The sequence below is a fragment of the Passer domesticus genome, chromosome 9 (assembly GCF_036417665.1).
Source record: "Passer domesticus isolate bPasDom1 chromosome 9, bPasDom1.hap1, whole genome shotgun sequence".
Lineage (NCBI taxonomy): Eukaryota > Metazoa > Chordata > Aves > Passeriformes > Passeridae > Passer > Passer domesticus.
The window spans coordinates 526320-543028 of record NC_087482.1 but is presented as its reverse complement, the minus strand read 5'-3'; the positions used below and the strand labels follow the sequence as shown (position 1 = coordinate 543028).

At 45.5% G+C, this 16709-nt stretch overlaps 1 protein-coding gene across 14 annotated transcripts in view; it reads right to left on the bottom strand.

Moving 5' to 3' along the window:
• The window catches only part of WNK2 (WNK lysine deficient protein kinase 2), a 94972-nt gene that overhangs the window by 21060 nt on the left and 57203 nt on the right, over positions 1-16709 (bottom strand). For 7 of the 14 annotated variants that reach the window (XM_064431897.1, XM_064431896.1, XM_064431903.1 and 4 more), the window contains 14 exons: positions 13707-14021; positions 10904-10953; positions 10103-10268; positions 9906-10022; positions 9586-9753; positions 9334-9379; positions 9041-9157; positions 7653-8605; positions 6031-6103; positions 5568-5623; positions 4803-5494; positions 4087-4301; positions 2399-2614; positions 1399-1497 (listed from right to left, as the gene is read on the bottom strand). In XM_064431897.1, the coding sequence (XP_064287967.1) occupies positions 1399-1497; positions 2399-2614; positions 4087-4301; positions 4803-5494; positions 5568-5623; positions 6031-6103; positions 7653-8605; positions 9041-9157; positions 9334-9379; positions 9586-9753; positions 9906-10022; positions 10103-10268; positions 10904-10953; positions 13707-14021 (3283 nt within the window). The remainder of the gene's footprint in view (positions 1-1398; positions 1498-2398; positions 2615-4086; positions 4302-4802; positions 5495-5567; positions 5624-6030; positions 6104-7652; positions 8606-9040; positions 9158-9333; positions 9380-9585; positions 9754-9905; positions 10023-10102; positions 10269-10903; positions 10954-13706; positions 14022-16709) is intronic. The other 7 variants (XM_064431898.1, XM_064431904.1, XM_064431902.1 and 4 more) reach the window with 5 other exon arrangements.

Below are 16709 nucleotides of genomic sequence, written 5' to 3'. Positions count from 1 at the left end.
TATGTAAACATCAGTCACCTGAGCGTTTGTGCTTTCAGGGAGCTCAAACAAAAAAAAAAAAAAACATTTCGAGATTATTTCTTAAAATAATGTTTATTGATAAAATTAGAAGGAGTGTTTTGGAGTGGTCTTGCGCCTTTGACCTGACCCACTTGGATAGTAATGAGCAGTGCAGAACTCCAAGGGGAGATCTGATACTACTGTAAACCCACAAGTTATTTAAACAAATACTTTCTGAAAAACGCTATCAGCCCTTCTAAGGTTATATGTAAGTGGCCTATAGTACCTGTTCAGCACAACATATCTTTATTGTACAAGCAAAATCTGTTTGCCTAAAAAGCAGCATCTACAATTGGGTAAAAAAGTCTTAATTTTTTCATTAAATAGCTTGATATCGTTTGGTGGAATTGCCAATTACTTTAGAAGTCAAACAAATAGGGTACAAATAGAAGGTGCACAGTTATTTGAGACAAAACTCCTGGATCCTAACAATTCATTTCCAAGTATCATCTGAATATCTGATATTGCTTTTTACTTATTTATGCTTTGATGAACTGCTAATTGACTTCATCTCTGAGGTCACATAAGGTCATAAGAAAATAAACTGAGTCAAGTGCTTCAGCCAGATCAGCTTACACAAAAAGTTGATGGGACTCTCCCTTAGAGTAACCAGATCTTCCTGTGCCTTATGACTCCATAAAAAATTGCTCACTTAAACTAATTAAAGGGATGACTGCATGGGGAAAAGCCCACCTGGGACAGAGATTTGGGAAGAACTAGCTGGAGCACTGTTGTCTCAGCATTTCCACATGCAAAGAGCGGGGAAAAAAATTAAAGAAAATAGAGTGGATATAAACAGTACTGTATATCGAGTTAATACAGCCCTTGTATGGAAGTTATACCCTCCAGTGACCTTCTAGAATTGTATCAGCTTGCTACATGCATGTCTTCAGAGTCCAAACATGTGTGAAAGAGACCATTCGTCTACAGAAGGATGGATTTCATTTTGTTGTCGCTGGAACTGGGACAGCAGACATGTATATTTGCCACATTGCAAATAAAATTACTTCAACAGAAATCACATAAAATACATAAGCTTTGATAACTCCAGGGTAAAATTTACCATCAGGCTATATATAATAAATGATGAGATCTTCCACACATGCTTTTGGTGCCCAGGCATGAGCCAAAAGCAGTGCAAAAAAAGCTTTCACATGAAAAATTAATATAAAAAAGGTGTGTTCATGATGATTACTTAAAAGAAAGTTAAAAAAAAGAAAAGATGGTTGAGAAAAAGGGGCATCCTGCCAAACATATCAGAGATATAAATCATGGAACTGGAAAAAGGGGGTAAAAGAAAGATGGACTGTGATAAAATACAAAAGAACAAATACAAACAGATGGACAAAGACACAGGTCCACTGAGGAATCTGGTACGAGGTTTGCTACTAGATTTATAGGTCACTCTCTCAGACGTTTGGTGGAAAACCGTCCAGCCTGTAAATGAATATAAAGGGAAGAAAACAAAGACACTTATAAAGTACAAGTAGCTGTGATCAGATGTCCTAAACCATCAGTCAAATCAGCTTTGTTAGTTAAACCTCCATATCTCCCCCTTAACTTTGCCAAAGAGGAGCAAGTTCACTGACCATACACAAAGGATGCAATAACAGCAGAAGAGGACAGATAGGTATTTTGTAGATTAGTTTGGCAGGATGTGCAATGAGAGGAAGGTATTTTAATCATCATTGGAACTTCCCATATGCATGGCAACAAGATCAGTCAAAGCCCACGACAGGGGCAATACACAGAGGTCTCAGAACTGGGGTCGTAGGAGCACAGTCCTGTGGCTGGGACTCCAGAATTATGCACAAAGTGAACCCCTCATAGAAAGGAAACATAACTTGGTCCCCTGGGTTTGGTTTTCTTTTAATTTCATTTTTATTTTCTCTCATACCCAAGACGGTTTGGCAGTTTATAAGAGGAACTTGGGGTCAACCAGAATCAAGGGGCTAAAAAAATGAAACCAAGCAAACCCTCTCCTAGCCTTTCGTATCTTATTTGTTTTTCCATTCATTTTTTCCTCAGGAATCTGTAAGGCAGACTCCAGAGGAGGTATTAGGATAAAGCCACTGCTGGAAAAACTGAAAGGAATTTATTTCCTAAGAATTAGGGATGTCTTGGGGCATACCTTCTCGAGTGTTGGTAACACTCGGCAAGATACTTAAATTTTGTTCTTCTGACAATACCACAATGCTCTTTTTAAAGATAAGCCAGTAATTTAGATTGCCAAAGGTTCACATTCCTCTATCACTCCTAAGAAGTTCAAGGCTAAGGGAAGGGAACTAATTTTAGCACGTGCTGGAAGAGACATGAAACGGGCAGCAGGAAGAATCACCTTGGCCAGAGCCTGCGTTGGCGTCCGCTGCGTCGGGGCCCAGGCCGGAGCAGATGTCAGAGGACAGAGAGGCTTTGACAGAGCAGGGCTGCTGGGTCTGCACAGCCTTGCCAAAGGCAGGGGCTGCACCAGGAGGCACCGCGGCGGCTTCGGGGAAGCCCGGCTGCGAGTTACTGCTTTCTTTGTGGGGTGAGTCTTTAGAGTCTGAAAGGTTACCTGAAAGAGCAAACAAACACAACACATGCAATGGCAAAAGCTAGGAAAACTCTGAATGAAAAATCCATGCCTAAAAATAATCCATATCTCGACCCCAAGAGGAACAGCCGTTCACCATTCTGATGCACTGGATGGAGCACAGACTTTGGAGACAGCCTGCACCAGAAAATAATCCACACCTCCTATCGCTAATCCTGTTTCTCCAAGAAGCTCCTGGAGCAGGTTTGATTTTTACAGTTTCTCCTCTGTGTTTTCAGGAGCCTCAGAAGGAGCACTGCTGGAATAAAGAGAGAGCTGCTGGGGTGCTGAGGAGGAGGATGAATACACAGAATGATGAAGCAGGACACAGAGGTCTCTTCTCCCACACCAAAGTGAAATTAAGCAAATGGAGAAGAATAAAAAGTTGCAGCAAAGGCACAAGGAGCTTTTTGTTTATAGTTATTTGAGTATAATTGTCATTGCCACTGTCAGATGCTTCTACTAATAAATTAATGTAACACATGATTGGAAAATTATTTTGGTTTTTAAGCCTCTTTACCTGAGATATTTGTGTAGACAAAAGTACAGATAGAGACATTTATCTAGATATTTACAGATAAGTATCAATATATAACTATCTAGATAGGTGTAGAAGTACAGACAGTATCAAACACTGCTTCAGTCCCTGTGGGCAAGAACACTCAGTCTCAAGACGGGCCACAGAACTTATTGCCTCTGATTATATTTGTTTTTCCCAACTCAGCTGAAATCCTTAGCTGAAAGCAAAACACCTCCTCAACACCCTGTCTATAAAGATTGATGCAACAAAATTCAAAGGGGCCCTATGATGCAGTAATATTGAAAACAAGAGCCACCAGGTTTGAAATAAAGGGTGAATTCTGGAAATGCTACTGCTCCCCCAAATAAGAGCACAAACTAAGCTGAAGAAAAATTATGCATATTCTATTCTACATTTTTCTGAAGAAATAGGTACTGGTATTGGTATTTCCCAGGTAAATTATATTTTTGTACTTTTCCAAGAGATAAAAACTCAAGAGTGTAGTGCTATGTGAAAATCTCACACTACTTCAGATGGTCAAAGCATCCACCACACTTTTGTAAATGCTTTTACTTCTCAACCTTTGGGGGAGCAAATGCAATCCCATCTTTTAGACATGGCATCTTGGAGGAAAAAGGAAACAACAACAAGATACAGCATAACAGTACCTAAGAAGTGAATACAAACATCAGTAAATTGAAGAACGGAGGAGATGCAACCAGGATGTTTTCCAAATTAAAGTGGAATATTATTTCTCTGCCAAGCACTGTAGGCAATGCAGAGCAGGCAGGTATGGCTCGCCACCAGGACCTGGGATAAGCATGCCAGCTTAAAACCAACAAGACCTCCATCCTTTCCAGCAATCCCAGACATCACAAAGCACAGCCACAACTGATACAAGCAACAGGTGAAGGGAAGCACCCAGTATACCTACTTGTGCTTGATGTTCCACTCCTGAGCTGCTGGACCAGAGGATTTAAGAGTTTTCCAGCTTTCAATTTGTTTTTGCTGGTTCTTCGGCGCCGGCTGCTTGGTGGGGCAGAGTGAAGGAAGCCCAGGTTGGGAGGAAGGGGTTTTCCCAGGCGAATATACAGTGCCTCTATCTCGTTCTTCTGCTGCGTCTGCAGCTCAGCAATCTCTTTCATATGCCTAAAAAAATAAAAGGACTCTGTTAGCAATGTATTTGATAAAGCACCATGTCCTGACAGTGTAATTAATTGTAAAAGAAGAAACAAAACAATTACTGGTTATAAAACAATCAGCTGCTCATTCCTAAATATGCAAAGCTACAATAATCTATCTGTGGTGACTCCCCATCCCGGAAGGGAGAATCTCTGGCTCCAAGGCCAGGTTGGACAGGGCTTGGAGCAGCCTTATATAATAGAAGGTGTCCCTGCCTATGGCAGCGGTTGGAATGAGACGATCTTTAAGGTCCTTTCCAACCCAAAACATTCTGGGATTCTATGAGTTATTCTTCTAACTGGAACTGGCAGATAAGGCAAAGCACAGCAGGAAGGTGGGGGAAGGTCCTGGCAATGCCTGATCTGCCCAGAACCAGTTTACTCCTTACAGTTCTACTCATCCTAAGCTGAGCTGCTGCTAAGGTATGGTAACACAAGCTTCCTTCGCATCAGTTGCAACTCAACATACTTTTCTCTCAGGTTCTGCAATTCTTTCTTCATATCAGCATCTTCAAACTCTGAGTCATTGTCACTGCTCATGTAGGACGACTGTGAGTGGAAGGACGTGATGTTGATGGTAGGAATCTTCGCACCTTGCCCGTTGGGCGACTCTGGGCCAGGGGAGCCACCTTTGGCAGACCTCTGCAGAAAAGCAGCTGCTTTTTTGATCAAGTCCGTGGCTGTGCTGCTGCTGGGGGGAGAGAGCTGTGCAGCTGCAGCAGCCGCCGGCTGCCGCGGGAAGGGCTCCTCGGCGGAGTCGCTCGAGGCCTGGTCGCACAGGACATCCACAGAAGAGGCTGTCTGGACCCTGCGGACAGCCACCTTCATGTCCGGGCTGGAGGGCAGCTCGTCCAGGTACACGTCTGGTGGGGCCGAGAACCTCAAGCAGTGCGGTGCTGCTAAAGTTAATTCGTCCTGCGTGCTGATGACTGAAAACCTGCCAATGGTTTTGGCTGGCGTGCCACTCTCCAGAGCCTCAGGCTGTTTTCCATAGGAACCAGAGCCCGGAGAGCCATCCCTGTGGAAGTTACTCATCGCCCCATCTGCTGTTGCTCGCCGCATCACGCTCCCTGTGTGTGCGGGCGAAGCTGTCCTCTCTGCCTCCTCACTCCTCTGGAAAGTCTCCATCTGTGGAGCTGTGCCTGATGATGGAGGTGCAACCTGGAAAAAATAAGAGAGCTTAACAAAATGAACTGTAACAGTCAAGCAGAAAACCACTCCTAGTTCTGGTTACCTGAAGGAGGCCTTTTGCTGGAGCATCAGGAGCTGAAGCGATGCTTGGGACTGGACCTGATTTAAAGTTGGGAAAAAATATTTATGTCTGGAATGCTTTAATATAATAAAAGGCAATGTTTCACTGTGATAAACTGAAGTGTACCACTGAGGAATAACTTAAAACCCCAGTCTTTGTAATACAGGATTGAAAATGCAGGAGGCAATAGCAATGGCAATATAAAATATCTACAGACTGGCAGATCTAGTGGTTTGGGGAATTCAAATAATAATAGGTGTGTGGAATTTCACAACTCAGTTAACAAATTTTAAGGAGAAAAACAGAAGTAGAATGAAACCTGCACGGTACATTGGGCCTGAACTATTCTGATGTTCTTGGTGTCTCAGAGACACAGAGGGCCTGGACAGGCTGTAGCCCCACTCCTGCCACTGACACCGAGCAGGGATGGCTGGAGGAGCATTACCTGTTCTGCCTGCTGACCCACCTCTTGCCTCTGAGGGATGAGCACTCACACCAGTGACTTCCGGCTTGTTCAACTTTCAGTAAAAGGAAAAAAGAAACACAATTTCAGTCTCACTCACAAAGCAGAATGTGTTCTCCTTCCCTCACTTCCCCTTGCTGCCCTGGCACTACCAGAGAATAAGGAACAATTTCACAGTGCCTGTGGAGGTAGCCTTCAAGTCTTGCCTCCAACTCCACTATTTTCTTCCTCCTTCCCTGGAAGAAATAAAGCAGTGGCAGCATCGCAGCTGGAACTGCAGCCCAAGCTACTGAAACCCAGTATATTATATATATACACACATGCTTGGGGCTTTGTTCTGGTTTGGCTTTCCAGACTGTACGCTCCTCATCTGTACGTCTCTCTACAGAAGTTCTATGTCTCTTTCCTTACTGGCATAGATTTTAACAGGATGAATTCAAATTACGAGAGAGACATAGCACCTTTCACAGAGAGCGAATTTGGTTTGCTGTAGAAAGTAATTTACCATTAGAAAACAACACACCCTGAAGAGTCACTCCAGTACAGCTGCTTTCCTGTACCACACAGCACCTCTCGAGCAGTTGATAAGAGTCCCTGCAGCTGATGCTACACAGAACAGGCTCAGCCTTGCTAGTGGGGATGGAGTTACCTCCAGAAATGCTACTTTTGAGTAAGATATAGAATCATAGAATGGTTTGGGTTGAAAAGGACTTTAAAGCTCATCCCATTCCCTCCCCTGCCATGTACAGGGACACTTTCCATTAATCCCAGGTTGCTCCAAGCCCCATCCAACCTGGCCTTGGACACTGCTAGGAATGCAACAGCCACAGCTTCTCTGAGCACCCTGTGCCAAGGCCTGGAATAGACACTAATCTAGAACAATGTCCTGCAAACCTGATGATTTCATAAACTTGGGATTTTACCTGAAAAAACCTAACATGGGGGCTTCAACTGAGACAGAGTAACTGGCCTAGACTGGCTGCTACCTTTTTCCTAAGGCTTCTGTGGCAGTCTTGCTCTACCAAGCTCAGGAGAAGACAAAAGAAACCATTACAGGAAACAGAAGAAACTCCTGCCCATGGAATGTCTGCCTTTGGCTGCAGCAAGTGGACAAGGCAAAGGTACTTGAAGTGTTTGCTTTATCCAAGCTGACTTCAAAGGCAGTAATTGCAGCCACTGCCATTCATTTATACTTAAAATTGAAGCAAAATCACCTTCATTAGAACTAGAATGACTATACCACGCATTCTTAAACTACAAAGAAATTGACACATTTCTACCTGCTTTGGACAGGACACAAGAGAAGATTAATTAAACTATTGTACCACTTCTAAACCGAAAGGGAAAGTCTGGCTTTCATTAACAAGCATTTCTGAAAAATGAGTTGGGATGCATCTGACAAAAAAAAATTTAAGTGAGCTTTACACACTGGAAAGCAGTCAGCAGGCAAAGGTAACACAACCTGGAACAGAGATAGGAAATGTTTAGAGAAACAAAAGATCTACATGTGTCCGACCACAGGAGAGTGAGTTGAGCTCTGCCCTGGGGCCAGCCCTACAGGCTGGCTTTGAGGGGATCAAGGGCAGAGCCACTGGGGGACTGACCAGCGGTGGGCAAGGCAAGGCCTCCAAGGGCACAAAGGGCACCAGCGGCTCGGCAGCAGCTTTCACCTCCTGGCCGGTGTCTGGGATGCCTGGTTCTCTCCCATCCAACGCTGGGGCAGGAGCTTGCTCTTCAGGAAAAGGGGATAAGGTAAATTCATTGTCGCCCTGTTCGGGTGGCACAGAGGTGTCCGGCGTCCCTGCTGATGCCGAAGAAGTTGGAACATACTCCTGGTACAGCAAATTGCGCAGCTTCTCATCAAGGCTTTTAATTGTGTTGTCCACGAAGTCCACCCTGGGGGGGCCCTCGCTGTCAGACTCGGCCGTGCCGGGGGGGTTCTGCTGCTGGAGCAGGCTGACCCCTGCCCCGGCCATCCCCGTGCCCCCCTGTGCCAGCGGCAGCTGCTGGGACGCGGCCAGCGGCACCTGCGTGGGGCTCTGCAGCTGGGACCCCGACAAGCCCAGGGCGTCGGGGCCGGCGGCCGCGGGGAAGGGCTGGCTGCCCTCGGGCAGGTGCGGCCCCTGCGGCGCCGGCTGCCGCTCCAGCACCGCGGCGTCGGCGGGCAGCGGCCCCGGAGCCGCCGGCACGGCCGCGGGCGGCCCCACGCTGCAGCAGACGACCTCCAGGTCGGGCACGCACGCCGGCTCGTCCGCCTGCGGCTGCAGGTGCGGGGCCGGGGGCTCGGGGGGCTCCTCCAGCCCCACGGCTCGGGGGAACTCCGGCTGAGCGCCGCTGGCCACCGCGGGCTCCGCGATGCTCGGGGCAGATGCTGGCGGGGCTGGGACCGGGAACTCTGGCTGGCTTGCTGTGCTGGCAGGAGCTGGTGCCAAGGACGGGGTGGCTCCAAGGGGGCTGTCACTGGCCCCTGTGTGCAGGGGAAGCTGCTGGCCAGCCCCAAGCCCAGGGGCCTCTGTCACTGCAGAGCTCACCGGCTGCTCATCTGACTGCTCCGGGTCTAGAGAGAACACAAGTAAAAGGTGAACCTTTAAAGGAAAGGAAATCACTGCAAAGTCCCCCGGTCAGCTGCAGGGACAACCGACTAGCAATTCCCACCAGCAAACAGCTGATATGTACATCAAACGAAAATTTTCAGATTATGCAAAAAATATTTCACTGAAAAGACACTATAGTGATGAGAATTTCAACTACCCTGCAGCATAATGTATAACTAAAATACTGACACTACTGAAACTCAAAGATTCACAATTTGGTTCAACACCAGGAACATATGTAAATGCACATGCACATATAAATGCACAGCTTAACAAAACTCATCGTTTTCCTCCTCTGACAAAATCAAGTGAAACCATCACAGCTGAGTGAGGTGAGGACAGAAGAGAGACAACGCAGCAGCTCTGGAGAAGACATTTTCTATAAAGTTTGGAGATACCTGGCCCTTCTGTCTGCTGGGCACTGGGAGGCACCGGGGGAGAAAACTCAGGGGCATCTGTAGTAGGGTTTTCCACCACTGGACAAATGATAAACCACCTTTTTCCAGTATGCAAAACTAGGGATGAAAAGAAAATAACAAGTAAACACATTAATTTTTATTGTCTCCAGATCATGGCTTTGTCTTAATTACACAGGATGCTCTGGGTTGGAAGAGACCTTAAAGGCCATCTAGTTCCAACTCCCTGTTATGAGCAGGGACACCTTCCACTAGAAATTCAAAGGCACTCTTACCGTTTTGCTGATACACAGGTGTCTTCATTTGAGACTGACGCTTCTCCTGTTAAAGAAACAACACAAGAAATAGCTGGATCAGTGCAAGAGGACCAGCATCCCACTCATGTTGTATGGCTTAACACAGCAAAAGCATTATTTTTCTAGTTAAGAAAACTTTTTATTTTTTTACCACAAGATGCAAAGTAATTTAAGTATCTGGCTGTTAAGAAAAAAGAATTAAACTAGGAATCTGTATATAGCATTTCTTACCTCGCTTATTTCCAGCCTATCTGCATCTTGCTGGGGACTTATTCCCTGGTCAGAACTTCGCTCTCCTTCTGTATCCTCACTGAGCATATCTTCTGCCTTATCAATGATATCCTTCATTTGCTCAATAAAAGTCTCCTTTTCACTTTGCAAGATGAATTCATTCTCCACCTAGAAGGCCATATCAAAATAAAGAGGAAAACAGACATTTTTTTATTAATGCCTCGTTCCACAGCTGCCAGGGAGCTTAGGCAACAAGCACACACGAGGAGCTGCCTGAAGCAACTGGGAGCGCTGAGAGCCCACGAGCAGCCACATCTCACCATGTAAGTAGCAATTTCCTCCGGTGCGTCACCATCCAAGTCAAACTTGAACGTCACCATTTTGTGGTTATGGGTTTCAAGCTGGCACTCCACCATCTTATCCCCTGTGTTACACACCTGCATGCAGAGATCAACAACCCTTATTCCTGGCAAAGCCAAAGGAACCCTAGAGTTGCCCTCCAACAGGTTGTACTTGCATTTAATATGGTCAGTTTGGGTCTGTTGGACTTCTCCTGGCGCGAACGAGCACGCGTGGATTTCTTATGCTTCTTTGAAGACTTTCCTTCTTGCTTTCCACTTCCTGTTGCTCCTTCCAAGCTGTCACTCATCTCTTTACCAGAAGCAACATCTGGACTCATGTAGCTTCACAAGGAAAAGGAAGAACAGCCCCAAAGTAAAGGCAGAGTCACACACAATGGAGTCATGCATCACATGTAAGCTATAAGAGAGGCTGCAAAAAAGGGCACATTTGCACTTTTTTCTGGCCCAAACTGAGTCAACTGGAAGACGCTCAGTGAGCGAAGGGCACTACTCTACACCAGGCACATACTCTGGCTACAACACCTACTAAGAAATGATCTATTAATGTTTCTGGTAGTAACACGGAAAAAGTCCCATCACTCTGAATATATCCCTACATCCCCTAATCCCTTCACTTAAGGGGCCCTGACAGTCCCTCTCTGAACTGCACTAGCTCCTACTTTTCTAAGGTGACTTTTTCTCAGCTCCTGCCCTTCTGCCCTCCCAGCAGAAGGGTAAACAGATTAGGTTTACTGTAGAGGGAGGAAAAGAGAAGTTCCATACAGCTGTACACACACCAAGGCTAGGATGCTGCATCCAAACTAAGGAATTAAAAGAGCTGCAGGTGCCAGAATGGGCACACGGCACCCAACACTGTCAGCTTCTCCCTAGACATGCTCCCAGTCCTTCTTCTGATCATGTCAGAAAAAACAGCCTCAAAAATGCAAGCATTTCTTACGCCAAAGAGGTGATAATACCTTTCGCAACTCTGGGACAGAGCTTGGAGTTTGTCCTGTATTGCCTGCTCCTAAAATGCAAGAAAAAGTTATTTAAGCAAACACATTATATTAGCAGATGAAAGACATCTTTAGGAAAGGGTTGGCACCAGTAACTCTAAAACCATTCTGTTTAACCAGTTCTTGGAACCTAGAAATAAAATAAATGCCCTATTTTTACCCTTTCAACATCACTTCTGTCCAAGGCACCAACCACTCTTTCAGACTGAGACACTAACCTGTCAGTTCCCTTCCTCTGCCCACAGCAGATGAGATGGTGAAAGGAATAAAGCAGTTCTCACCACCATGGCAAAACCTGACTGACAGACAATTCCACATCAGCACCCACTGTCTTTTATCTTTGAATGTATCTGCTAATTTGGTTCATTGCTTTATATAGTTTCTTGAAATACGCTCAGTATCTTCATTGTGCTTGGCTTAGTGTGAAAATTTCTGAGGAACTTAAAAACGAAAGATGAAAATTCCTCATTTAAGAACACCACCCTCACATCGTGTCCTCTTGTCCTCTACATGAATTTCCCCTAAAAGCTTCCCTCTTCGCTGGCTGCAGCTCTGGGATAGACATCATAGCATGATTTCCACACCGGGCAGACCCACTCTCACAGAATTTGTGACAATGCTGCAGGCCCTGCTGTAACCAACTTACCATGTATGCACAGACACACACACCCATACATGTATATAGCTGTGTATATACAGTCGCACCAGATATACCCATAAATATATATAATTTTATATATATTTATAAAAACACGTCTATAAAATCCTTCTATAGATGCACAGATAGAAACAAGCCCCTCGACTGCCATCGCTACACTGAGCACTCAAGCAGTGATGAGCTGGGGTTAAAAGCTCAGAGGGGACCTGGTCAACACACTGGTTCTCTGCAGCTAACCAGCCAGCCCCCTCTTCGGCTGTAAACACCATACATAAGCCATGCCAAGCTTAAAAGCAGTTTCAGTAAAACTGTAACATCAATGAACAGTGACAACACAGACATAATGTATCGACATTCTGGTAAAGCACTTAACCAAGTGCCTTACAAAACATCTTTTGCATGACTGGTTCAGGTTGGTTTGGATGCAAGTGCTGCCACGTGCCTGAACACAACAGAAGAGATAAAAATTTCATGGCAGAGTAGCAACAAAATGTAGTGTTTTGATTATATAGACAGGTATGAAACTTCTCTTACGCTCAAGGAAACTTGAGCAATGTATGTCAGAAAACCAGCATGGAGAGGAGGAGGTGGATTGGTACTTGCTTCATTTCTTAAAGTGAATGAGAGATGTATGTGAAAACGAAATTAGCAAACCAGTGGTTTAATGTTCTGAGGGATGTGGGATGTGAAGGACAGACATGTGCCTCAGTGGCCATGAGTTTCTCAGGAGAACTTGTATCCCCCGTATCACAGTGCACAACAATGAGGTTTGTTCATATTTCCAGAATCTCTAATGGAATGGACCCTGCACGAAGGCACCAGCACCGACCCTGCTATGAGTTGTGCATTCAGAAAAAAGACAGCTGCAGAAGGAATAACTTGAGCGATGGATATGCCTGACCCAGCCCAGCTATTCTGGGGAGTCTGCAGCTGAAGCACTGCAGACAGGCTCTACCACTCCTGCTACACTTAAACAACAAGATACAGACATTCACCAGGAAACATCCTACATCACAGCAGGAATGCTGATGCTGTAAGAATTAAACTGCCATTGATGGACAGGAAAATTGGGGAACTAGAATCCATTTTTCATGTTAGAACAGCTCTTCCGGAGCATCTTCTGGAGGCAGCATTGTATTGTATCTCCAATGGAATTTCAGGCTGCACTGAGGTCAAGGCATGTGACAAGCCATGGAAACATTGGCAAAACCAAGAGATTAATTTTGAAAAGGTGAAATACATACGTTGGGAGGAAAGAAAACTCAGAACAGAGACTCAAGAGGAACCACTCTGAATGCAGAATCACAGAGGGACATTTCCATCCAGGAGTGGAGAAAAATCAGACTTATTTCCTGAAATCAGGTAGAAATGCCAAAGCTTTTGTTTTGTTATGTTAACAGGCAGCTGAAGAGAAGGGAATGTTCTGTGATGCTCTGTCAAGACTGAAGATTAAACAATTATGGAGTGGAAAGAAAAGTCAAAATAGCAGGCAAGGAGCTGACAATTCTATAAGGAAAACAATAAAAAGCATCCTGCTTCTATGACCTTAGAGAACTGGGAATGCCTATGAGTATCTTAAGAAACAAAAATCCCAGGGCTACAGCAGACATAAGGCAATACAGGAGGATACAATGCCAAATGAAATGAGAATAGGGCTCAAACTGAAGAGTATGAAGGGCTTCCACAATAAAAAGACTCAGATTGTGGAGTAGTTTCTTAAGGCAAATGATGGTTGGTTGAACAAGTGCTTGAGACATCTAAAACAAGACCGGACAAAACATGGGTGACACTCTACAGAACAACTTCTAATTCACCCACAGTGAGAATTTCTTGATTTCTAGCTCCGTGCTTGTGCTCAGCTATGGATAAGGAGGTGCTTAGTCCTGCTGCCTCATGAATTCAGTGAGACATTTCTTGAGCTACAACATGAGCTTTCATTTGGCATAGCCAATTATTTGCTGACCCAGAGCTGCTGGCATCAAGGAGCAGAAGCTCGACACACTGAGGGGATAACGTCCCTTGTGCAATAAGCCCACTGTTTCACACAGGGGTAACTAAGAAGATTAAGGCTGAGGCTGGTGAGTTACTTCAGAGGAAGGGCTCTACCTCTTGAGAAGTCTCTGTGCCTGCTGCGACAGCCGAGCAGGGAGCTGGGAGCTGCTGGCCCAGTGGCTGGGAAAGATCAGGCTGGAGCTGCAGCAGAGCAGAGGGCTGGAGAGGCAGGCCAGGCTCTATGGGGGCGGGCGGGGCAGCCGTGGCAAGGCTGCCATGGACCTGGGGGACGCCTTCGGGAGCGACGCAGGCTGGCACCAGCTCCGGCTGCAGCTGCAACGGCGGCGACATGACCATGGAGGGTTGCACTGGCAGCACGGGCACCTGCGCTCCAGCTTCCAGAGCAAACTGAGTGTGTCCAGGCATGGGCTGCAACACAACGAGAGCTGTTAGCACACATTTCTGCGCCAAGGGCTCAACACGTATGTGACAAGGGAGCAAAGTCACTGGTGTTCATGAAGAAAGGACTCAAACTTTGCAGTGCAACTGGGTTTGGGTGCTCTCAGTAACAACTACAGAGATAAACTTCCTGTGAAATAACCAAATAAAAGTTAAGGAGTCTTTCTGTACAGTTATGACAACGTCTATAGGTACTAGTTTATTAGTAGGGACAAAGCCAGATTTTGCTAAGAAAGGAAAAAAAATCACAGAATTCCAGAATGGTTTGTGGTGGATGGAACCTCAAAGCTCATCTCATTCCACCCCCTGCCATGGGCAGGGACACCTTCCACTGTCCCAGGCTGCTCCAAGCCCCATCCAACCTGGCCTTGGGCACTTCCAGGGATCCAGGGCAGCTGCAGCTCCTCTGGGCACTCTGTGCCAGGGCCTCACCACACTCACAGGAAACAATTCCTTCCTCATATCCCATCTGTCCCTGCCCTCTGCCAGTGGCAAGCCATTCCCTGCATCCTGTCCCTCCATCCCTTGTCCCCAGTCCCTCTCCAGCTCTGCTGGAGCCCCTTTAGGCCCTACAAGGGGCTTTGACTTCTCCCTGGATCCTTCTCCTCTGCAGGTGAGCACCTCCAGCTCTCCCAGCCTGGATACAGAGCAGAGGGGCTCCAGCCCTCAGAGCATCTCCATGGCCTCCTCTGGACTTGCTTTTAAGATCTTAGGTGATGAATTCATTCTCCTGAATACTTTGCTCTGCTTTCAACAACCCCACACTGTCCATGCAGAGAAAAACGCATTTTCTACCCATAACCTAACTTAGGATATTTTAAGAAATCTGCCAGATATGTAGAACGAGGACGTGGTACAAATGACACAATTAACTCTTTCACTGAATATACACCTGTGTCCTCCTTCAGTTTAGTGCAGTTTACACACTGCAGTCCCAACTTAACCCTTGATGTGCCAAGACCCAATGCCCCAATCCTACCAACACGTCCATGTGGACCGAGGGAGGTTCACTTTTCTCAGTGGATTTCTCCAGTGTATTAAAATAACTCAAGTGCGTAAGCACTTGGTGGGAACCAGACCCAGGCAACAGGATGCCAACTACCTTAGAGACTGCATTGTTATTCTGCATAACAGTCCTTTTGGGTTGTACATTTAAAATCAGAACATTCTCCTTTTAGGTACATCATGTATTTTTCCAGAGGGACTGAGCTTGTGGAAAAAGGAAGAAGGAAAGAAAGAAGCATATGGAAGAAAGACAGACTTTTAGTACTGGGTAAGAGTGTGCCCAATTTTTACTTTTTTTGAAGTATCATCACAAAGGGACTTCAGGCTATTGGAAAATACAGTAAAAAAATAAGACTCAGATGAGAACTAGGCCATGTGATTTCATTGCTGCATGCTCTCAGCAGCTTCTGGGTATGAGCTCAAACTATTATTCCAGGTTTTAATGCAGATAAAAGTAAAGACAGGATGTGCTTCACAACACCTCAGAGTTACACGGCTGTCCAAGGGGGGGTTGTTAGATTGACAAGGGTGGTATAATGCCACAGAAGGCTGGTTTAATTTTAAATCTTATATATCGAGAATAATTCACAAAATATTTCAATGTCAAATCACAGAATATTCTGACTTGCAAGGCACCCACAAGGATTATCAAGTGCAGCTCTTAAGTGAATGCCCATATAGATGTACCCAGGCAAAACAAAACTCAGAAGTGCTAAACATCAATTGTGAAAACAGCACGACATTATATACAGAAATACCTCTCCATTAGAAATCTTCAAATCAAAACAATGTTTTTTAAAATATTCCTCTGCACATTGTAATAGCTATTTTTTTATCCTAAATTCTTCCATATGCAACACATATTTGATAGGTAATGACTGTGTCAGGATGGTTTGGGCAAATCAGCTCTCCAGTTCTGGTATTTGCCATGCTCACTGTGTCCAATGTGCTTGATTCCATTCCCTCTAAAGCCACAGGGAACACTGAGTAACACTCCCAAACTCCATGCTGCTGACATTCTCAATGACAGTAATCCTGTACAAAAGATATGGCTGAAGAGAGAAATCTAAAAACTACGTCCTGCTCTGAAGATGCCATGACAGGTTGGCATGGAATGCCACAAATTTTAATGTGTTATGATGAAGGGATATGTCAGAACACAGATTTTCCAAATGCTTTATTAACAGGTTGAGTGCCCTTTCCTGCTCTGGTCAGACTGTGTTTCACGTTGACATATCACAGATGTGGCGAGAGAAGTATTTGCAGACTCTGTCACTCCTGAGGCAGTTTCCGTGTAAATACTGTTTGAGCTCATTCACGCTTCGTTTTTTTCAAGGGGGAAAAGAGTCTGCTGCTAAATTCCATCCCTGCCCTGCAGGTCTGACAGCGCTCTTCCACAGAGCTTACCAGAGTCCTTACCAGAGGACGACTTCCCTTTGCTGTTTAAAATATGTTCTACACCAAAATAACTCCACTGCTCTCGCCAGCTTCCCTGTATTTGCTGTGTGTACCCAGCAGCCCCTGCATCCTACATGGATGAGCTACAGGCACAGGGGCAAGGCTCGGTATGCCCTCCTGATCTGGGAAAACCACAGCTCACACTTCCCAAGATCTGAGACCAAGAAGGAAGAGGAAATTCAGAAAGCGCTCTGC